This window comes from Eulemur rufifrons, chromosome 2 (genome assembly GCF_041146395.1).
Source record: "Eulemur rufifrons isolate Redbay chromosome 2, OSU_ERuf_1, whole genome shotgun sequence".
NCBI lineage: Eukaryota > Metazoa > Chordata > Mammalia > Primates > Lemuridae > Eulemur > Eulemur rufifrons.
The window spans coordinates 96,423,232-96,447,647 of record NC_090984.1 but is presented as its reverse complement, the minus strand read 5'-3'; the positions used below and the strand labels follow the sequence as shown (position 1 = coordinate 96,447,647).

The following is a 24,416-nucleotide window of genomic DNA, read 5'->3' as shown; positions in this document are numbered from 1 at the left end:
CACTCTCATTTGATTCCTAGCACCTTAGAGCTGGAATGATCCTCAGACCATCTACTTGAAGTGACTCATTTTGTAGAGGAGGAAGACTGAGGCCCAGATGGGGACCTGGTCTCCTGACTTTTGGGTTGGTGGTGGCAGCCCACCCTCCCTTAAGCTGGTTCCCACGGGACTCTGGCAGAGGTAGGGCATGGGGCCAGGGGCCGACCTGGTGGGACAGAGACCCAGAGTTAGCTTTCCTGGACCTTCATGCTCCTAAAAAGCAGCAGCTTCCAACTAGACCTACAGGGGCAAGCCCAAAGGGGAGTGAGAAGGCAGAGCCCCAGGATGTGAGCCACCTTGGTGGGACAAGGCTACGTAGTAAAGCCCGGCCAGATTTTGGATGCTGTCTACAGCCGTGATGTCCAAACCTGGAAGGTCATCTTAATCTGCCAGAGGGCTCATTATAATCAGACTTTATGGCCGAGGCCTCTAGAGAGCCCAAAGGAGTGAGAGGTCCCCCAGGAATCTCTAAGTCCCACCAGAGTGTCTGCTATTGCTCCAGCACGTGACGATTGCAGACTAGTGTGACACGTGAGATTTTAGGCATCATTAGCACATCGAGTTAGCTTGGAAAGAGACTGGACAACACCATTTTTAAGATATACAGTGTATACGTAAAAAGTACCAGGAGGGAGCCAAAACGGCTACTTACCGTCGCGAGTTGGTTCGTGGCTGCCGGACTTTGCGGCCATGCCGAGCCGCGCCACTTTACGGCCGCTGTGCTTTGCGGCCGCGTTGACGGCACTCTCTCCGCAGAACTACATCACCGTGGACGAGCTTCGCCGTGAGCTGCCGCCGGACCAGGCCGAGTACTGCATCGCGCGGATGGCGCCCTACAGCGGCCCCGACGCCGTGCCCGGTGCTCTGGACTACATGTCCTTCTCCACGGCGCTGTATGGCGAGAGCGACCTCTAGCCCGCCCTGCCCGGCCGCCGTCGCCCTGTATGCCGAGCCCCGCCTTGCGCCCTCCGCTGTCCCCAGTCTCCTGCCCGGGTTTGGTTTCAGCTCTCGGCCTCCACGGGCGAGCTGAGGCCCATGTGGCATCGAGCCTCTCTGCCCGCGAAGTGACAGTTTACAAAATTATTTTCTGCAAAAAAGAAAAAAAAAGTTACGTTAAAAACCAAAAAACTACATATTTTATTATAGAAAAAGTATTTTTTTCTCCACCAGACTTAAATGGAAAAGAGGAAAAATTAACTATTTGCACCAAAATGTCTTGTTTTGTTGTGACATAGGAAAATAACCAAGCACAAAGTTATATTCCATCCTTTTTACTGATTTTTTTTTTCTTCTATCCGTTTCATCTGCTGTATTCATTTCTCCAATCTCATGTCCACCTTGGTGTGGGAGTCAGGGTAGGGGGTACTCTTGTCAAAAGGCACATTGGTGCATGTGTGTTTGCTAGCTCACTTGTCCATGAAAATATTTTATGATATTAAAGAAAATCTTTTGAAATGGCTCTTTTTTAAGGAAGAGAATTTATGTGGCTTTTCATTTTTCAGTCCCTCAGAGGTGTGACTAACCTCTTTATCAGCACACAGTTTAAAAAAAAATTAGTAGTGCTTATTAAAAATAGGGCAAACTTGGAGACTATGGACAACTTTGATATTGCTTGCACAGACTATATTAAAACGACGATGCTGCCCTGGCAGCTCTTTGCCTGCTCCTTGCTGTTTTCCACAGCATTAAACAGCTCTGTGACATCTATATGTCCCCAACTCCTTTTATTTTTGTTGCAGGGAACAGCTTGAGTTGTCTGAGTCATCTCACTCCTTGCTATTCAAAATGTCCCACAGATAGCAGCTGTGCAGCATCACCTGAAGCTTGTTGGCAATGCAGGATCTCAGACCCCGTCCCAGAATACAGATTCAGAATCTGCATTTTAACAAGCTCCCCAGGCGCTTTGTGTTCACTGCTTTAGCATCTCTCATTTTTTGCCTTTCCTATCTCTCCCGGAGTCTGTCTTTTATTCAAAGTGCAGGGTAGTGAAGACTTTTATCAGTAGTACAGTGTGTCACAGAAATATAAGTTGGCAACTGAAGTCGTAGATCTGTGTTCAAGTTATGGCTGTGTTTAGGAGTTAAACGGTTTGGTGTAGTGTTTTACGGGGAGTTTGGTTTATAGAGTCAGACTGTCAGAGTTCAAATCCATGACTGCCCTTTCCAAAATGGGTGAACTGTGCACTACAGTTCCCTGAGCTATTAAGTGGGGATAACAGTGCCATTGTAAAGTTGATGCGATAACATAGAGTTTGTAGAGCATTAGTACATATAAATGTTCTGTGATTAATCTTAGATTTCGAGGGACTCAAGCTTGGTCTGGTTGAGGGATCTCTTTAAAAATTCATGCTTAACATGAATTATGTCCCCTCATTTAAGGCTCGGGCTGGGGGGGTGGGGAGACCAAGACTAAGTCAGAATTTACTGGGCTGGGACCAGAGATGACAGTCTACGGTGTGAGGACCTCTTGTTTAGGGACTAATTCAGTGAGATTCTGGAACACCTGTAGCCCTGGGAAAGAGGGTACAGACAGGAGAGGCAATGGAGAAAAAGGTTACGGGTAGAGTGGTTGGTATTTGCTTTGAGAAAGGTTCCTACAGATTCTTTTTTTTTTTTTTTTTTGAGACAGAGTCTTGCTCTGTTGCCCGGGCTAGAGTGAGTGCCGTGGCGTCAGCCTAGCTCACAGCAACCTCAAACTCCTGGGCTCAAGCAATCCTTCTGCCTCAGCCTCCCGAGTAGCTGGGACTACAGGCATGCGCCACCATGCCTGGCTCATTTTTTCTATATATATTTTTAGTTGTCCATATAATTTCTTTCTATTTTTAGTAGAGATGGGGTCTCGCTCTTGCTCAGGCTAGTCTCGAACTCCTGACCTCGAGCGATCCACCCGCCTCGGCCTCCCAGAGTGCTAGGATTACAGGCGTGAGCCACCACGCCCGGCTGGTTCCTACAGATTCTTCCACAAGTTAAGTGAATGCTCAGTGTGGGTCCGCTGTGGCAGAATCTTTGTGGGGAAAACCGTGGAACAAGACCAGAGCCTGGTCTACAGAGTCAAAGTCTTTTGAGAGAGGCCTACACACTTGTTTTAGCTATTTACATGCAAGTCTAACCAAAGATAAAGTGGTATCGGTGGCTGGGCACAGTGGCTCACACCTGTAATCCTAGCACTCTCAGAGGCTGAGGCGGGAGGATTGCTTGAGCTAAGGAGTTGGAGACCAGCCTGAGCAAGACCCCATCTCTACTAAAAATAAGCTGGCCATATGGCACGTACCTGTAGTCCAAGCCACTCGGGAAGCTGAGGCAGGAGGATTGCTTGAGCCCAGGAGTTTGAGGTTGCAGTGAGCTATGGTGACGCCACTGCACTCTACCTGGGGCAACAGAGCGAGACTCTGGTCTCAAATAAATAAATAAATAAATAATGGTATGGGAGTTCAGGAGAGAGGGAAATTGTTTCAACTAGAAAGTTTTCTAAACCCAGGGTGCAAGCACTTTAATGCCTCAATTTCTAGAGATATGATCAATCAGTGTCCATATCTGCTCAATTTAAAAAAAAGTGTAAGTCATTTGAACAAAAGTGTGTCCACTAAGTTATTCCATAAATTAATTTTCAATGTGTTAAAAGGGTAAGATTTTAAAAATCTAAGTTCTTAAAGCTTTTAAAGTCATCATACACATCTTGTTATTACTGATAATGTAATTTCTTCCATAAAAATAAAAACACTCTTGCTTGTCCATTAATCATCCGTACATTTAACAGATTAAGTTCCCAAAACAATTAACTGCATTTGCAAATTCATTAAATTTCTTTAAACATTTTAAACCATACTTACAAGTTTTAGTAATACTCTCCAGGATATCAGACTCCCAACCAGGCATATGCAAATCCAAGCAGCAAAGTCTGGCTCAACACAAAATAATAGAAAATATTATAAATGTAGTGAATCAAGTTCCCTTGAGCAGTCCAGTGCTGTTTATTAACAATTTCCTTATACTCCAAAATTAAAATCACATATCTAATTTTCAATTACACATTTCAGAGTAAAAACCACAAAACTATAGAACTTGGGGATAGGTGGTCAGAAAAAAATAAAACCCCACAAAGCCTAATGTATGCCAGATTCTCTTACGTATTCAAGCACTTTAAATTAATCCACAGGTTGTCACGATGGGTACAAAACTGCCAAACACTACTGATGTATTAGTACTAAGAGTTTGATTTACTTCATTTTATTTGTTTTTAAATAGGAGATTTAAAGTCCCTTGCTACTCATTGCTGGTTTTTTGGGTCAAAGGTTCAGAATTGTGATATGTCACTTGGTGGTCACACAAGATGAGGTGCTTACTTCCGGGGCGATTCTATGCAAGGCACGGGTGGTCTCTAATAGACGCTGTCTGCTCTGGCACCAGGATCCCTGAGCCCATGCCTTTCCTCTGGCATTTGTTTTGCAACCCACTGCACCATTTGCCTCTTGGGCATCCTTTGCATTTCACCTCTATCCAGTTTTCACTATAAACTATTCCAGCTTACTTTAAGTGATTGGGCAGATGGAATTCTCCATTCTGACCCAGGTGGCAATTAACTGTTCCTGCATCAGTGGGATAAATTCACTGCATCTCTCCTGCCTGTGTGGACGATGCATTTCTTTTGCATTTTTCTTTGCCTCTGACCATACCTCTTTTAGGGACTTTGTTGACAGCCTCGTGAAGGCCAATCTATGAAAACAGCTTCTCTCTCTCGCCTGTCAATCCCTTAACAAGACCCTTATGGCTATTCTGAGCACCAAGCCTGTCACAGGAGTGTGATCAAGCTGCTGTTTCTTCCATCAGTGAACCAGCTCAGAACTGTCCCATGGACCCAGGGTCAGTGCCCAAAAAGTATAGTCACTTGGCTGAGCGAGTTAGCAGGACAGAGAACAGATTAGATCCCCTGAAGTGGTGAGGAGAGATTGGAGGCTTTGCCAGTTCTTTGGCCTATGCCAAGCCCTCCAGTGCATCCACGGGTGGCTTGAGCAGTGTGGAGCGCCTCTGAATCTAAGGCTCCGAAGCACTGAAACGGGGCCTTACACTGGGGTCTGCCTTAGTCACTGAGAGGAGAAATACAACCTCCTTCAACTTCAGTGCCCGGCAAGGATGTGGGCTCAAGTCTGCCTGCCACTTGCCAGCTGGGTCACCTTGAGCAAATGACCTCAGATGAGTTGGTTATGCTACTGTCCTCTCCCTGGCAACATAGTAGGCATTTAATAAGTGGCAGTGAGTATTGTTACTACAGTTCAAAAAAAAACAGCTGTAGCTGGGCATAGTGGGTGGTGCCTACATCCAGCTCCTCGGGAGGCTGAAGTGGGAGGATAGCTTGAGGTGAGGAGTTGGAGGCTGCAGTGTGCCATGATCGTGCCTGTGAATAACCACTGCACTCTAGCCCAGCCAGGTGACATAGCAAGACCCTGTCTATATTAAAATAAAAAAAAAAATCACTGTGCTTTGTTGTCATGTTATTTAAGATATTCTTAAAGAAAAATACCATCTTTCAATCTTTATGCTCTGTGGTAGGCCAAATAATGGTCCCCCCACCCCAAGATGTTCATATCCTAATCTCTGGAACCTGGGAATGTTCCTTTACATGGCAAAAGGGACTTTGGTGAGTAGACTAAGAATCTTCAGATGGGGAGATTATTCTGGATTATTTGGTGGCCCATGTGAGAGGGAGGAGTATTAGCCTCAAAGGAAACGTAACAATGAAAGCAGAGGTTGCAATGATATGAGGCCACAAGCCAAGGAATGTGGGCAGCCTCTAGAAGCCAGAAAAAGCAAGGAAACAAATTCTCCCCTGCAGCCTCCAGAGCCATTTTGGGTTTGTAACCTCCAGAACGGTAAGATAAGTTCAGATTGTTTTAAGCCACTCCGTTTGGGGAAATTCGTTCCAGCAGCCATGGGAAACTAAAACGTGCTCCTTCATTCACACCTCTGGGAAGGCTGGCTGGCTCCCTGACATCCACGACCCACCCATGTTAGGAGGCTTTGCAGAAACTGCCCTAGCTTCAAAGGCTGGAGCATGCAATGTTGGCCTTTGGGAGGCTGCCTTTGTCAGTGACATGGACCAACTAGCCAGCTGAAAGACACAGGGGAAATGATTATAAGACTTCAGTGTGGCTCAGACGCAGGAGCTAGAAGGCAGCCCAGGTCCAGGCAGGGACCAGCCACGGGAGCTGGAAAGCCCTCTGGGAAGCTGAGATCCTGCTTTCTCCCCCAGCTTCTCTGGGCCCCTCCTTGTGTGTGGGCTTCATTCCTCTCCCTGCAGCCCGGCTTTCTGTGCTCATGACTCCCCGTGGTGGCAGAGGCCAACACCACAGTGCCCAGTGTTGACATGTCCTCTACACAAAACACTAGTCCAAATTCCAGATTTCCAGGACACCCTTGGTCCTGGCCTCATCTGATACAATGATACCTGTCCATGGGTAAGACTGGGGCCATTGCTCATGGTGTAGGTTGGGTATCACCTCTGGGATCATCTAAGAGGTGGCCTTATAAGAACTACCTCAATTCATCAATTTTCACATTTTAGCATCTCTGAAATTGGGATGCAGCTTACAATTGCTCTCACTTATAATTAATTATCTTACAATTGCCATTGGCCAGGTAGCAGTCATGACTTAGTGTCATTGCTGCCCTTTTGAGATAGGAATGTGAGTCCTAGCTGTTGTCTCAAAAACCTCCGTTAACACCTGGTAAGATCAAGTACCAGTATCAAAATTTGCAGAATGGGTGCCCAGAAAGAAAAATCCTGGTGATGATGCTGTGGCACTCTCTTAAGAGATGCTGCGTTATCAGTTCTACTGATGGCACCGCAGACGATGGTGTGTGAAAAAGAGGCACTTAAAGACTGATGTGGAATTCAGAAGAGTGGGACTCTGCTTTTGATGAAGTTTTTATTTATTTATTTATTTATTATTTTTTTTTTTTTTGAGACAGAGTCTCGCTAGAGTGCCGTGGCGTCAGCCTCGCTCACAGCAACCTCAAACTCTTGGGCTCAAGTGATCCTATGGCCTCAGCCTACGGAGTAGCTGGGACTACAGGCATGTGCCACCATGCCTGGCTAATTTTTTCTATATATTTTTAGTTGTCTGGTTAATTTCTTTCTATTTTTTAGTAAAGACGCAGTCTCGCTCTTGCTCAGGCTGGTCTTGAACTCCTGACCTCGAGCGATCCTCCCGCCTCGGCCTCCCAGAGTGCTAGGATTACAGGCGTGAGCCACTGCGCACGGCCTCAGTTGATGAAGTTTTAGCAAATTTGTTTTCCTTGTACTATCCTTTTTCCTCTATGTACATGATAAAAATGTCCAAGTCTAAATGAGCTTTTTAATAATGTACATAGATGAGTACATAATAAAATTCTAAAGAAAGCAGTGTGTTATACTTTTTTCATGGTAGCTCATAAAATAATGGAGCATCTACAAATCTGATCATATCTTGGATTCAGTGAAATATGCCCTGTGGAACAGATTACCTGTCAACACCCCAAAGTCTTCTGGATTCTATTTTTGATGGAAGAGGAAAAGAAAGATTCATTCTAGTCTGTGTAATTCAGTCTTCTAAGAGCTCCAAAGGCAATGTAAAGCAACCATTCTCGTCACAGATTACTTTAACATATACTTTCTAATTGCCCTCTCTGGCATCTTTAATTTCCAGTCAGCTCTCTTGCTTAGAAATCTTGAATCCTACTTTCTCAACCAACAGTGCAATAGAGATTTTGCAGACTCTAATGTGGGAGTTGGCTTCTAGAAGGAAACATGCTATTTAAAAGATGGACTGGGTTGGGCACGGTGGCTCACGCCTGTAATCCTAGCACTCTGGGAGGCTGGGGCAGGAGGATTGCTTGAGGCCAGGAGTCTAAGACCAGGCTGGGCAACAAAGTGAGACCCTGTCTCACACAAAACAAAACAAACAAAAAGATGGCTTGTGAACACTTGCAAAAGGATACAGGGGTCCCTAGGCCCAGCCCAGTTCCATGCAGAAGAGGCTCTGCTTGATTAGCTGTCTTCTTTTGAGGTTGGGTACCAGGCTCTATGGAAAGAGCAATATAAAGATGTCTCAGTCCTTGCTGAGATTCTAATCTCTAATGCTAGTGGGAATGATGGGGACAGGGGAGTGGATGGAGAGCCCCACTGGAAGTCTAAGTGACTGTGTACACGAATGTGCCCACAGTGTGCTGGCTTGTGAACCTGACAACTTGAAGGGAAGTTTCTGCATGTTTTAAGGACCAATTATTGGTTCTATCTTGGTCAACATTTTTCCTGAATGACTTGGACTCATCAAACCCACAGTCATTATGGAGCCAAAAAATGGGAGAATTAGGGTCTAAAAAGATCTTAACAGGTAATAACAATGGGGGTAATCTTATAAGATGATAGTTCATAGGAATAAATGTAACACCCTGAAACTGGGTCTAGTGGGAAAAGAAACAAATCCAACTCCAAGGTGGAAAGATGTGGGCGGATCACATGGAAAGGAGACCAAGAAGATTCTAAACTTAGTATGAGTTGACAGTGTGGTGAAGCAGCTTAAAAGAGTTAATTTAGCTGGAGAATCAAGATGGCAGACGAGAAAAACTGCCAGCCAGAGTGTCTGTGCAAGAAAGACAGATTTTAGAAGAAAGTGAAAAAAAATAACCAGGCAGACGAACCATAGATCAGACCAGGGTCAGAAGGAAGAGTGCCTGAAACTACAGGAGACTCCACACGAAGAAGCTGCGGAGGAGAACTGGAAGGAGAAAGGCCCCCGAGAGGCTGGAGACCAGCAACAAGGGCAGGTGGAGCAGCTGCGTTTCCCCTCCCTTGCGTTTTGGACTGCGGGTGGGCTCCTGAGCGGACAGACCTGCCCACACCAGCCCAGAGACAGCTGCCGCCAGTGAACCATGAGCCTCTTGCGGACAGGGCACCAGGCTCCCATCTCCCTCGGGGCACCTCCCGGTCCGCAGACCCTGCCAATCGGCAGGTGCCATATTGCTTCATTCTCCCCTCCCCCTTTCCCTACTGGCCACTGCTGAGAGAGACAATTTAGCCACCACCTGGAGGCATCTGCAGGGAATGGGACCTCTCCTCTTGGGGACCTACAGCAGACTGAGGGGTACTCAGATTGCGAGTTCCCTACCCACCCGCCTTCCCAGGTGCTGCTTGCCTGGTGACTCCAGGAGAGCAGGGCAAATCCTGAGGCAGAGAGACACCCATCCAGCTTGGGCACACTGTGGGTGACTGGAGACCAGCACTCCTCTCCCTGGAAGGGTCAAGGATTGATCTCCAGGGCCCAGGGGCAGGCCTGCAGATCAGATCCCATACACCCAGGCTTCAATCGCATTACCCTGGGGCACAGAAGGGTTATTTGTGAACGATCCTACTGAGTGTGTGTGCCTTCAGGGACAGAGCAGCGTGCCTGAGGGGCAACCCTCCTCTCACAGGAAGGCCGTGTGCCCAGCCCAGGCTGCAATCCTGGGCAAGGAACCTCCTGGCCTGCATGACAGCCAAGGTGGATGCACTGGCTTGAGGTCCTGCCTGCTGGCAGAGGCCCCAGAGAAACTGCAGAATAGGGGAGGGTGGAAAGGAGCAAGGCCTTCTCTAGACTGCAGGTCTCAGACAGCCCCCCCACCCCACGCAGACTTTTCTGCTGAGAGGGGCCATTCCAGCCCCTCCCTGGCAGCTTTGCCCAGAGGCAAAGAACAGACCTTTGACCCCTGCTAACAGCATTTGTGGAGCTTGAGGGCAGGCTCACCCAACCCAGCTCTGCCCAGACTCACTCCTTGACCTGCCCCCACTGAGGTGCACAATAAGGACAGATCAAGAAGTCCCAGGGCCCCACCCACCATGTGAGGCACTAGAGTTTCTTCAGGGGAACAAGAGCTGGTTATGGGACCCAAAAACAACACTGTAGCCTGCCCCTTCCAGCAAGCGCCACCTACTGACAGGAAGGTCATTCTGCACACCTTTTACTGCATCTACTGACTCATCGTATAGGGTGTGGTCAAATCTCACCCACAAACACCACCTACTGGATCAGAGACTAAATAGGGTGTGTCATGATCCAAACGAAAATCTAAAGGCAAGAAGCAGCAGCTGCTCCAGATGGGAAGGAATCAGCAAAAGAACTCTGGAAGTATGAAGAATCAAACGGAAAGCACACCCCCAAAGAGAAACACCAGCTCTCTAGCAATGGACATTAACCAAACTCAGAACACCAAAATGACAGAAGAATTTCAAACATGGATCATCAGAAAACTCAACGATACGCAAGAAAAAATGGATAACCAACACAAAGAAACCACAAAAAAATCCAGGACTTGGAAGAAAAATTCACTAAAGAAATCGAAATATTAAAGAAAAATCAAACAAAACTCCTGGAAATGAAGAATTTATTCAGGGAACCACAAAACACAGTGGAAAGCCTCAAGAGCAGGGTAGATCAAACAGAAGAAAGAATCTCAGAGCTCGAAGATAACACCTTCCAATTAAATAAGTCAGTCACAGAGATAGAGCAAAGAAATAAGAGAAAAGGTCAGAGTCTGCAAGAAATGTGGGATTATGTGAAGAAGACTAACGTGAGAGTTATGGGCATTCCTGAGGGTGAAGAAGATAATACACAAAAGGGTTGGACAAGCTATTTGAGGATATAATTGAGGAAAATTTCCCAGGCCTTGCTAAAAATCTAAATATACAGGTACAAGAAGCCCAAAGGACCCCTGGGAGATTCATTGCAAATAGGAAGACACCACGTCATGTAGTCATCAGACTGACCAAAATATCCACTAAAGAGGCCCTTCGTTGAGCTGTAAGGTGAAAGAAACAAGTAACATATGAAGGAAAGCCCATCCGTATATCGCCAGATTTCTCAACTGAAACCTTACAAGCAAGAAGAGACTGGGGCCCCATCCTCATTCTTCTGAAACAGAATAATACCCAGCTTAGAATCTTGTACCCAGCAAAGCTAAGTTTTGTATACAAAGGAGAAATTAAGACATTCTCAGATAAATAAAAGACTGAGGAAATTCACCAAGACAAGACCAGCCCTCCAAGAAGTACTCAAAACAGAGTTGCACATGGACCAGCACAAGAAACACTCACGAATGTAAAACTACTCAAAAGCTAAAGATCAAAGGCCAGATACCACAGTGGCTCAAGAGAGAAAAAATAGCAATGAGTTCTACCCAACAGGATGAACACAAATCTGCCCCACCTATCAGTTCTCTCAGTAAATGTGAATGGCTTAAACTCCCCACTCAAGAGACATAGCCTGGCCCAATGGATAAAAAAATACAAGCCAAGTATCTGCTGTCTCCAGGAAACCCATCTAACCTGCAAAGATGCATTTAGACTGAAAATAAAGGGATGGAAATCGATATTTCAAGCAAACAGAAGCCAAAAGAAGGCTGGCATGGTGGTTTTAATTTCAGATAACTTAGTTTTTAAAAATCAACAAAAGTAATGAAAGACAAAGATGGTCACTATATAATGGTGAAGGGTACAATTTAGCAAGAAGACATAACTATACTTAATCTGTATGCACCCAACTTAGGTGCACCCAGATTCATAAAGCAAACCCTACTTGATCTAAACCAAATGATAAACTGCAACACCATAATAGCCAGAGACTTCAACACCCCACTGACAGCACAGGACAGATCCTCCAAACAGAAAATAAACAAAGAAATAATGGACTTAAACAGAATGCTAGAACAAATGGGCCTGACTGACATTTACAGGACATTTTATCCAAACTCCACTGAGTATACGTTCTTCTCATCAGCTCATGGGACATTCTCTAAGATTGACCATATCCTAGGACATAAAACATGTCTTAAAAATTTTAAAAAATAGAAATTATACCATGCATCTTCTCAGATCACAGTGGAATAAAAGTAGAAATCAACCCTAACAGAAATTCTCCTTTCTACTCAAAGTCGTGGAAGCTAAACAACCTTCTCCTGAACGATGATTTCATAAATGAGGAAATGAAGACAGAAATCAAAATATTCTTTAAACTAAATGACAAAGGAGATACAAGTTATCAAAATCTGTGGGACACAGCTAAAGCAGTCCTGAGAGGAAAGTTTATTTCCATAAATAGCTATATCCAAAAGACAGAAAATTTACAAATAGACAACCTAATGAATAGACTCAAAGAGCTGGAGAAAGAACAGACTGACCCCAAACCCAGCAGACGGAGTGAAATTAATAAGATCAAATCAGAACTAAATGAAATAGACAACAGGAAAACTATATGGGAGATTAATAAAACAAAAAGTTGGTTCTTTCAAAAGATAAACAAAATCGACACACCTTTGGCTAGACTAAGACCAGAAAAGAAAAATCCCTAATAACCTCCATCAGGAACATGAAAGGAGAAATTACAACTGATGCCACAGAGATACAAGATATCATCTATGAATTCTACAAAAACCTTTATGCACACAAAGTGGAAAATGTGGAAGAAATGGACAAATTTTTAGAAACACACAACCTCCCTAGGCTCAACCAGGAAGAAATAGAATTCCTGAATAGACCAATATCAAGAACTGAAATTGAAACAGCAATAAAAAACCTCCCCAAAAAGAAAAGCCCAGGACTAGATGGTTTCACACCTGAATTTTACCACACCTACAAAGAAGACCTGGTGCCTATCCTACAAAAGTTATTCCATGACATCGAGAAAGACGAAATCTTCCCCAACACATGTTATGAAGCCAACATAACTCTGATACCAAAACCAGGAAGGGACGCAACAAAAAATAGAAAACTACAGACCAATATCCCTTATGAATATAGATGCAAAAATTCTCAATAAAATCCTACCAAATCGAATCCCGGTGCTTATCAAGACAATCCATCACGACCAAATGGGCTTCATCCCAGAGATGCAGGGATGGCTCAACATATGCAAATCTATAAATGTAATACACCACATAAATACAAGCAAAAACAAAGACCATATGATCCTCTCCATAGACACAGAAAAAGCATTTGACAAAATTCAACACTCTTTTATGATAACAACGTTTAACAAAATAGGCATAGACCAGGCCTACCTAAAAATGATACAAGCCATATATGACAAACCCACAGCCAACATCATACTGAATAGAGAAAAATTGAAAGCCTTCTCAGTTAGAACTGGAACCAGACAAGGTTGCCCACTGTCCCCACTGCTATTCAACATAGTGCTGGAAGTCCTTGCGAGAGCAATCAGGCAAGAGAACAGAATCAAGGATGTCCAAAGGGGGGCAGAAGAGATCAAACTCTCACTCTTTGCTGATGATATGATATTATATCTAGAAAACCTCAAGGATTCAACCAAGAGACTCCTGGAACTGATAAATGAATTCAGTAGAGTCTCAGGATACAAAATCAATACACACAAATCAGAGGCATTCATATAGGCCAATAACAGTCAAACTGAGAACCAAATCAAAGACTCAATACCCTTCACAATAGCAACAAAGAAAATAAAGTACCTAGGAATACATTTAACTAAGGAGGTAAAAGACCTCTACAGGGAGAACTATGAAACACTGAGGAAGGAAATTGCAGAGCATGTAAACAGGTGGAAAACCTTACCATGCTCATGGATCGGAAGAATCAACATTGTTAAAATGTCTATACTACCCAAAGTGATCTACAGATTCAATGTAATCCCTATTAAATTACCAACATCATTTTTCACAGATATAGAAAAAATAATTTTATGCTTTGTATGGAACCAGAGAAGACCCCGTTTAGCAAAAGCAATTTTAGGCAACAAGAACAAAATGGAAGGTTATTAATTCACCAGACTTCAAACTATACTACAAGGCTATGGTTATTAAAACAGCTTGGTGGACACAGACCAGGGGAACAGAACTGAGAATCCAGATATAAAACCATCCTCATATAGCCATTTAATCTTGGGAAAATAATCCTTATTCAATAAATGGTGCTGGGAAAACTGGATAGCCACATGTAGAAGACTGAAACAGGACCCACACCTTTCATCTCTCACAAAAATCAAATCACAGTGGATAACAGACCTAAACCTTAGGTGTGAAACTATTAGAATTCTAGAAGAAAATGTGGGAAGACTCTTATAGACATTGGCCTAGGCAAACAATTTATGAAGACGACCCCAAAGGCAATCACAGCAACAACAAAAATAAATAAATGGGACCTAATTAAATTAAAAAGCTTCTGCACAGCCAAAGAAACTGTCACGAGAGTAAATAGACAACCTACAGAATGGGAAAAATTTTCACATGCTACATATCCAATAAAAGAATGATAACTAGAATCTATTTAGAACTCAGGAAAATCAGCAAGAAAAAAAATCAAACAACCCTATCAAAAAGTGGGCAAAAGACATCAACAGAAAAGTTTCAAAAGAAGACAGAAGAATGGCCAACAAACATATGAAAAAATGCTCAACATCGCTAATCATCAGGAAAATGCAAATCAAAACCACAATGAGATATCACTTAACTCCAGTGAGAACAGCCTTTATCAAAAAGGCCAGTAAGAATAAATGTTGGTGTGGATGCGGAGAGACAGGAACACTCATACACTGCTGGTGGGAATGCAAACTAGTGCAACCTCTGTGGAAAGCAATATGGAGATACCTTAAACAGATACAAGTAGACCTACCATTTGATCCAGCAATCCCAGTATTGGGCATCTACCCAAAAGAATAAAAGACATTCTATAAAAAAGACATCTGTACCCGAATGTTTATAGCAGCACAATTCACAATTGCAAAGATGTGGAAACAACCCAAGTGCCCATCAATACATGAGTGGATTAATAAAATGTGGCATATGTATACCATGGAGTATTACTCAGCTATAAGAAATAATGGGGATATAGAATGTCTTATGTTCTGGATAGAGCTGGAACCCATTCTACTAAGTGAAGTATCCCAAGATTGGAAAAATAAGCACCATATGTACTCACCATCAAATTGGTTTCACTGATCATCACTTAAGAGCACATTCAGGAATAACATTAATCAGGTGTCGGGCAGAAATGGGGGGGAGGGGACAGGTGTATACATACATAATGAGTGCGATGTGCACTGTCTAGGGGGTGGACACGTTTGAAGCTGACTCGGGGCGGTGGGGGGGGCAAGGGCAATATACGTAACCTAAACTTTTGTACTCCGACAATATGCTGAAATAATATAAATAAATAAATAAATAAGAGTTAATTTAATCTTGGGCTGGACCAATAACTTGGAAACTCAGAGCTGTTGGTGGCCACATTTTCTGCCAACGTGAATGTGAAGCACAGAAAGCTGGTCTTTGACAAGACAGAAGTATGAAGCAATGCCCATGGTGAGGAAGAGACCCAGCCACACGTCAGCCCAAGCCTGCAGGGAGATGAACTGTGTCCCTGTACTTTGTGACACATTTCCCTTTTCTAATTCAAGTTAGCTCAACAGATTTGGGATACTTGTGACCCAAGGTCCTACCGAACACAAGAAGATGCTTGCTATTTTATAAGGAGGTGGGAGAGATGGGCAGGACACAACCAATGCCACTAAGTTGTCTGATAAAATCAGGGGTTGAGGTTCATTTGAGACTTTCTCTAAAGATCAGAATTAATGGAGATCTCCCCTTGTCCTTCCAGAATTTTCTGGGGGTCAGGGGAGGGAGGGGTCCTCCCAGACTCTACTAACCTCAAGATTCTTTCTAGTTCTCAATTTGGACCCTGTGGTGAAAGCAGCATTTAAAGAAGAAGGGGAGAAAACCACTCTTATTACAAAGATAATGGCAGTGCAGAGTGTAGAAGGAATGGGTCAGAGATTTCCAAGGGAACTTCGGCAGGCTTCAGTGACTCGCTAAATATGGGAGATGAAGGAGAAGAATGTCCGTAGAATGTTAGTGTTAGAAAGACCTTTGGGGTCCTAGAGTCCAACCTTTTCATTTGGTAGAGGAGAAAACCAAGGCCTGGGAGCATGTGATGTCTTGCTCTGGGTCACAGGGAGAGGCTGAGGCAGAGCCAGGGTGAGAACCCACATCTCCTGACTCCTAGCCCAGTGCTCAGTATAGGACAGCAAAGTCTGGAGCCAAGCTGGGAGGGAGGAGAGAGGAGAGAGACGAGGAGGTGGGGATGATGTGGCTTCATGTGCAATTAGCAGGTGGTAAATCTGGTAACTCATGAATGCACCAACCCAGTGTCATTTGTGGGTGATGCTCAGTAACTATTAGGTAGTGTAACTGATGAAGACCCTTCCAGGTGCAAGGGACAAACCCCACCCTAAGCTGGCAAAGCCAGAAGGATAAACAAAGGTTCAGAGGTTACCGCTCCCCAGGTGGCTGCGGCAGGGGCTTGGAAGAGACCAGCAGGACCTGGGTTCTCTGGCTGGACTCCTTTCTCAAAAGCCTGTCCCTCTGAGGTGACAAAGTGGCTGCCAGTGCCCACGCTTCCCCACCTTGCAAGTACAAGTCCAGCAAAGAGACTCTTTGGAAAAAGGGGCCCTTTCCGCTGGAGGTGTGCGACATGGCAGCCCCAGCCGGGGCACCGGGGTTTGCTCAATGTCCTAGGCCTGGCCTGGGTCGTGTGCCCACCCTAGAGCGGAGGGTCAGCCCCACCCCAGCCACCTGGATTCAGCGTGGGTGTTTCAGGGCTCTGCATCGCAAGCAACAGAGGCCGACTGTGCTTGCCCCCCAAACTCGTAGAGGAAGCGGGCTTCTCTAGGGGTCCTTCCCGCGCGGAAGAGGGAGGCACCCGAGCCCAGATCGAGGGGAACTGCTGTTGCCGCGAAGGGTGGTGGTCCCCTGAGTTGGGCACAGGCAGCCAAGAGCAGCTGCAGTCCCTGCCCCTCCCGTGCCCTCCCACCTCTCTGTTCCAGCAAACTCCACCTGCCAGCACCTGCCTCTCTGTGCCTGGGGGCTTCCCCTAGAACCACAGCGGGCCACCGAGAGCAGCCCTGGACCCTGGGGGTGGGTGTGTGAGGACCCTAGCTCCTCACCCAGCTGTTCTTCGGCGTCTCCCCCGCCCCCCGGCGGATGCAGCGCAGCCTCGCCCACCTGGCTGGCTCCCAGCACGGCCTCCTTGGCTGCCCGCCCTTCCCTGTACCTTATCCTCATTTGAGTCCCCTGCACGTCCCACGCAGACCACGGGTGCTGGAATCTTCATCTAGTGGATGCTTTGGGGGTAACTCCAACTAAGACACAGACCTTGCTCGGGGACCTGCTGGGGGTGCGACTTCACCTGGGAGTCCCGGTCTAGACCCAGGAGCCTGGTCCTCAACAGCATAGAACACTCGGCCCCAAGCGTCGGAGAAGCCATCCCTGCTGCCGCGCTGAGGAGGGGACGCCGAGGGGCTAAGGCAGAAGCTGCCACCCCGTTCGCTCATGTGCAGCCCCCACCGGCGGGGCTGGGGGAGGGAAATAAGGCGCTTCCCGCGTGCCCGTGGGAGGAGCAGGGCTCCTGCAGTGCGGGCACGCGGCTCAGCAGGGATCACCTGTGCAGACCTGGGCACCTGCGGGAGATCCCAGGTTTAGGAACAAAATTCTCATTTTGTAATTCCAGGCAATGAGAAAACAGGATTCTTTAAGCAAAACAGCTCTTTATAGGTTATAGTTTATACATAAGCTATCATGTTATAAGTTGTATCTGTTCACTAAGGGCTGCCTGGAGTAGGGTGCATGTCATTGAAATACTAAAGCACCTGGCCCAGTGCCCAATCAGCCCCCGTGAAGGCTTCCTCCCACCTTGCGCACACCTGCGGCTGGGAAATGCTGCTTTTTAATGCCGACCCTAAACACGAGCTAGCGGATGCTGCCCTCCAGTGGCCATGTGTGCCATTACAGCGTGTCGTATGGGGGAGCACCAGGAAGCGAACCCAAGCCCTCCCCTGGTGCGTCCCTTGCTCCCAACAGGCCCCGCGGGGGTATTCCCGGGATGGTGAGGGGCCTTGGGTCTGTGCCACGCAGGGACAGCGGGAGCAGCCAGGCACATTTAACAAGAGAAAAACAATGGCCAACATTTGCTGAGCACTTACGTTGCGTTGGCCTAAGTCTTAAGGAGTTTATATGCCTTTAAACTTCACACATACACACAAAATGGGATTATTGTTCCCATAAGGGGGGAAAAAAAGCAAACAAACAGATAAAACCAAGGCCTTGAAATCTAAACGCAGTGGCAGAGCTGGGATTTGAACCTATGTTTCTTTAATCCCCAGAAACTGTTTTATCCGCCTTACCAGTGGTTCTCAAACATTGTTGCTATGACCAACGGGAGTTTGTTAAAGAAGCAGAGTCTAGGGCTCTGTCCCCAGATAGTCTGACTGAGCAGGTTTAAGAAGGGAAGACAACTGGGATTTTGTCCCTTGGGAGTTCTGGGTGGGGTCCAGTAAGTAATCTATCTAAACAGGGTCAGGACCACACTTTGACAGGCACTAGATTAAAATCTCTTCATCACCAAGGGGGAGATTTTGTGTGGATGTGACAGAGAACCTTCTAATAGTCCTATATTCTGATCCAACTAATGTGCGCAGGCAAACGTTTCGACAGGTGCTTTCCCATACACACTTTCCTTTCCCTCCTTGATGGCTCTTTGAGATTTGTGTCCCCAGTCTGCGGATGCGGATACCAGGATCTGATACCTCCAAGACAGAACTAATCTCTCCCTTCGTTCTTCTAATTTGGGGCCCTGCACCTGCTTCCATTTGGCATTCCATGATGTGTTTGTGGGGGGGTCCACCCATGGAAATTGTGTGCCTTGATGTTGTTGAGGACCTTTGTGTCATCTGGCAGGGGTCACAGAGTGAGGGCACGGCGGTCTCTGTGGAGCTGCGATGCCCCTCTGCTGTGAACAGACCTGCGTGAGGAGGGAATGGGAGCTCTGGAGCCGCTGCCCCAGGCGTCACTAGAGTGATGTCAATCCTGGCATGGGAAGCAGCTAATCCCTGGGGAACAGCCCCCCAGAGGGAGGGGAGGTGCTATAACGGCCATTTGGGAGCCGAGTCCTGGCTGCCGTGGGGCAGCTTTCCAGGGGCCCCTGCAGAGTGCTGTGACATAAGGATGCATCCCTGGCAGGGAAAAAATCCCAGGAAGGTGAGCCCAGGGCTCTCGCGGGGCCCAGGAAGCAGCGCAGCTGGAAGCTCTGGGCAAGACTGGGAGGGCTGGAGGCGGCTATTTCACAGTGTGGCCCTGTCACCCCCTGGGTCAGTAGGCCCCCTCCCTCCCGCCCCCAGGGTGCTCCTTTCCTTAGACTCTGCCCCTCACAATTTCCTCTTTATCCATTTTGTACTGACTGTTTCTTTTCTTTTTTCTTGGCACAAATCAAGTGTTACTTTCATAATCATATAAAGAAAACCTTTTTCATTTGGAGAAAAGAAGGAAAACAAGATGTAGGGGAGAAAAAGTAGTATGTTTTCCTCACCTATTGCTTGGCTCATGGCTGACACCCCTGTAGCAAAAGACAGACTAACAAGAGAAAAGCATAACCCAGGGGAGCCTTCCAAAATGAAGACCCAAAACCCAGGGCTCTGACCTAATGGTAGCAGACTAAGGGAACTTAGCAAGGCTGTGTGTTCAGGTTCTTCTTGGCCTCTCTGTGTGGCCTCCCCTGTGCCCTGGGGATGGGGCAGGACCCATTCGGAATGAGGGTCCTATGGTCTACTCTCAGGGGAGGTAGGTCAGAGAGTCACCTCGCTAGGATTTATGGCTTGCTTTGGGGGAGAGGAGTTCTAGTTTCTATGACTTGCTTGGAAGAGGAACGGGGAAGGAGAAATGAGGGCAGGAGAAGGGCAGAGAGAGACTTTGCTTCTGAGGCTGCTTCTGGGGCCTTCCAATCTCCTTTAGTGCAAAGTGCTCAGCACGCCAAAGTGACATGCTTTGGGGTGTTGCTTTCTGAGCCTCAACACTATGGACATTTACCATGTTAGAAATTAAAATTAAGAAGAACTTAAAATAGTATGTATTAAGCAAAAATAATTAATGTAAATATTGTGACATTTATAATAAAATTTTTTAAGAAAAATAATTGTATCTTCCAAAACAAAAAAAAAGTGAGAAAATCAGTATTTTTAACATATTTTTTTACAAATCTTTTAAATGTCTGGCTTAACAGAAAACAGCTGGGGTCTCAGACTTGCTTCTGCGTTCAATCTACTGCAATATCACATGTCGTGGAGCCTCTGGAAAATTCTACTGTACACTCATGAGAGAATGAGAGGGCAAAATACTAATATCTTAGTATTGTTATAAAAATAGTTTCGATCTTGTAGGGAGATAAAGTAATCTTTTCCTCACCCGTCACTGGGTTCATGGCTGACACTCCTGTAACAAAAGACAGATTCATAAGAGCAAAGCATAACACATTCATCCAACGTGAGTTTTACGTGACATGGGAACCTAAGATGACGAAGGCTCGAAGACCGAGGGTGCCCTGGTATTTTTATGGACAGTCGTGCAGAGGTGTGATTGCAGCACAAAAGTGTGACCTGATGGGAATTAGCAAGGCTGCCTGCTCAGATTCTTCTTGGTGCCCCTGTGTGACATTTCTTTCCTTTGTGTATAGGGCAGGACACTTGTCACATGAGGGCCTTTGGGGAGAAGGGAGGGAGAAGGTCAGGGAGTTTACAGCTTGCTGATTTCCGTGGTGTGAACACTCCCACCCTGGCTGGTTTCCGTCTGCCATGTTGGCAACGCTGACCACGGAGCTGAGAAGAGATGCTGCGCTGCTGGCTCTCACGAACCGGTGTGAGCTGGCGCTACTGCAGCACTTGCCGCCCTCTTGTAATTAATTGTCTGTCTGCTACTCCTCGTCCCCTCTACAGGGGACCCCAGCACTCGGCAGTGTCCACTCAGCATAGGTACAAGTATTGGTTGAGCCCCTGAATAAGCAGAGCCACGGTGGTGTAATGAGAACTGCCGTCAGCAAAGTGTGTCCCCGGCAGTCGCAGTGGGCTGGGAGCATGGCAGGCTGCCTGGAGGTGGCCGCCCAGCCGAGACTGGAAGCATAAACTTGGAATCCACCAGGCCTGGCAGGGAGAATTTGAGCACACAGAGGTCAGCAAGATCAAAGCCAGAGCCAAGGAGGGCATGGGTGGAGAGTATCAGGCACTCAGGGGTCGAAGGGCCGCAGCAGAGAGGGAGAGAAAGGAGAGGTGTCCTCTACCTCTTGGGAGGATCCTGGCCCTGGTTTGGCCTGCTGTCCTCTGGCCTCCTGCAGCAGGAACCCAGGCAGGCCTTCCCGGTGGCCCCTCTGGCAGTGCTGTTTTGAGAGTGGGAGCCTGGTGCTGTGCTAGCCATTTCCAGCCCGAGGAGAGAGCTTGCAATTAGCGTCTTTCCCAAAACTGCCACCTTGGGGAGGAACTTCAGCCTTTTTACCCAGGGCCAGTAAAGACCCAGCGGGCGTGGGAAGGCAACAGGAAACCCACAACTAGAGCCGGGGAGGATGAGAGGTGGAGACAGGCCGGGGAGGTCAAGTTTACTGAGCCGCTCCAGGACCAGGTGAGCCATGCCACAGAACCAGGACTTCCCGGAAGCTTCTGAGCTTGGAGCTAAATAATAATTGTCATGGTCTGTTCGGGCTGCTATAACAGAGTACCATAGACTGGGTGGCTTATAAACAACAGAAATTTATTCTCACAGCCGTAGGAGCTGGGGAGTCCAAGATCAAGGTGCTGGCAGATTCCGTGTCTGGCGAGGGCTGCTCACTGGTTCATAGATGGCTGTCTTCTCGCTGTGGCCTCACGTGGCAGAGGGTGAAGGAGCTCTCCAGGGTCTCCAAGGTCTCTGTTTTTAAGGGCACGAATCCCATTTGTGAGGGCTCCACCCTCATCACCTAATCACCTCCCAAAGGCCCCACCTGCAAACACCATCACCCTGGGAGTTAGATTCACTGTCAGTTTAAGCTGTGCAGTACGTGCAAAATACACACGGAGCTCAGAGACCTAGTATGAAAAAAGATTGTGAAATATCTTGATGGAATTATTAAAAATATCTCAGCAATCTTTATGTTAATTTTATGCTAGAATGACAATATTTTGGATATATTGGATTCAATAAAATATGTTAAAATTAATTTCACCTGTTTCTTTCTACCCGTTTCGTGCGGTAACATCGCCACTGCCGAGTGCTGTGGCTTTCTGCAGAGGCTGCATGACGCGGCTTGCCTTGGACTTCTGCTGGACTGCGTGGGCCCAGACTTGGCCAGGGAGACCCTGAGAGGCCAGGACAGCTGCCACCTTCCTCCCCATCCCCAGGCCCATCCCTGCTTTTCTCCAGCCCCAGACTCTCTGAGACTTCCCTGTCCCTAAACAGTAGAGTGACAGCCTGTGGCTGGTTTCTAATATCCCTGTGGGGTCCTAGGAAAGTCTGGGTGTGCGGTGGCCTGCACCGAGTCCAGAAGCTCCTGTGATCTCAGGGCTGTGGATGTTGGCCTTGTCCTGTCAAATGTTTGCCTTTAACACACAGGTGTGACTGTACTTCCCTCTTGCCACACTCTCAGGGTAAGGCCGGTGGTTATGAAGCAGAAATTTGTTTCCAAAAATTTTTTGTGGTTGTTTTGAGGTATCCTGGCTAAATAGTGGATAGTTTCTTTTTTCTTGTATGAAAGTTATATTTGCATTTTGAAACCTATTGATCATTTCAGGGATTCTCGGTCTGCTCTGAAACCCTGCCTGTGGCCCCTGGCGCTTGGGCACCTACAAAGTGGTTTTCTTTGGGAAATGTGAATTGAAGGGTATGGGTTTTACAATCAGACAGGCCTGATTTGCGGTCCTGGCTTTGGCACTGACTATCCAGGAGACAGTCCATGGGCAAGCGTTTGAGCCTCAGTTTCCTATGGGCAAAATGCAGATAAGAATAACCTCTCTCTGGTTGTGAGAATTAAAGGAAATAATATGTATAAAGTGCCTAGGACAGTGCTTTGTAGGTAGCAGTTATTCAATAAATGTGACTCAGCTGCTGCTGCTGTTTCTCCAAAAATATCACCTCCTTTGCCCAAGTGTCGGCCGTACCTCTCACACCCGGCTCATCCAGCTGGCCTGGCCTTTATGGAGAGGGCGCTGGCAGCCTGCTGCCGGAGTCTTGGGATGCACCTGTCCTTTGGTATTCCAGATACTCCAGCTAAAGGATCAATCCTAGGGAAGTTGTCAGAGATGTGCACAAAGATGTCTCAAGGTTGCTGTAGCACTATTTATAAAGCAAATCTCTGGAAGCAATCACCAAGAGAGACTGGTTAAATAAATTTAAAATGTCCATAGGATGTAATATCATGTACACTTTAAAAAACATGTACGTGGACAATTTTTTTTTTTTTTTGAGACAGAGTCTTGCTCTCTCACCTGAAGAGAGTCCAGTGGCATCATTGTAGCTCACAGCAACCTCAAACTCCTGGGCTCAAGCAACCCTCTTGCCTCAGTTTCCCGAGTAGCTGGGACTATAGGCATGCCACCACGCCTGGCTAAATTTTCTATTTTTAGTAGAGACGGGGTCTTGCTCTTGCTCAGCCTGGTCTCGAACTCCTGAGCTCAAGTGATCTGCCCTCCTCGGCCTCCCAGAGTGCTAGGATTACAGGTGTGAGCCACCACGCCAGGCCTGGAGAATATTTGAAGGACATGGCAAAGTTTGCATGATATGGGAATTGGTAGAAAAGATGGGATACAAAATTATCTGTTGTGTGTTCATACCATTATAAAACAGAAAGTATGTACACATAGGAATAGGCTGAAAATACACCACCAGGTCATCCGTTGCTGTAATTGGGTGGAATTATAAGTGATTGTTGTTTTTTTTTTATGTTTTTCTCTATTTTAAAATTTCTAAAATAAAGTTATTATTTTTATAAGCAGTGAAAACCCCCTCTGTGTGTGTCTCTGTGTGTTTACTCTGGGTGTTATAACCACGGAAAAAAAGAATTTAATTTTCTTTAAATTCTATTTATGAAGAAGTAAGTTCCTTGTGTGTAAAACCTGTCTTTTGGTGAAAAAAATTCCTCTTTTCTTCAAGTCGTTTAAATATTAGAATCATTTCTTATTCTATTTATAGCCCTGGGTCAAATGCTGCTGTGGAATCTATTGTAAAGGATACTCTAAGGAATGATGAATGTAACTATTACAAAAGTTACTGAAAGAGTATAGATGCTATAGTAAAAAATGCACATTTTCCAAAGTGTATGTAATAAACATTTTCTGTCCCCAAAAAGTAGCCTCTATTAAGTTAATAATTTTACTATTCATATGCAAACAGACATGGTTATATGTGTATTTTTAAATTTAATTTTATAGAAGAGAATAAGTTATATATTATGTTTTATGCTCTTTTTTATTGAGGCATAATTTACATACTATAAAATTCATTCATTTTAAGAGTACAATTCATTTTTTTTTAGAGACAAGGTTTTGCTCTGTCGCCTGG

General features: G+C 46.0%; 1 protein-coding gene across 21 annotated transcripts in view; it reads left to right on the top strand.

Annotated features, from left to right (window-relative positions):
• Window positions 1-2,273, top strand: part of ACTN1 (actinin alpha 1) — a 93,629-nt gene extending 91,356 nt beyond the window's left edge. For 15 of the 21 annotated variants that reach the window (XM_069488217.1, XM_069488209.1, XM_069488192.1 and 12 more), the window contains one exon: window positions 796-2,273. In XM_069488217.1, the coding sequence (XP_069344318.1) occupies window positions 796-954 (159 nt within the window). In that variant the 3' untranslated portion in view covers window positions 955-2,273. Of the gene's footprint in view, window positions 1-661 lie in introns of all 21 variants that reach the window. The other 6 variants (XM_069488201.1, XM_069488148.1, XM_069488142.1 and 3 more) reach the window with 1 other exon arrangement.
• Window positions 2,274-24,416: the final 22,143 nt, after the last annotated feature.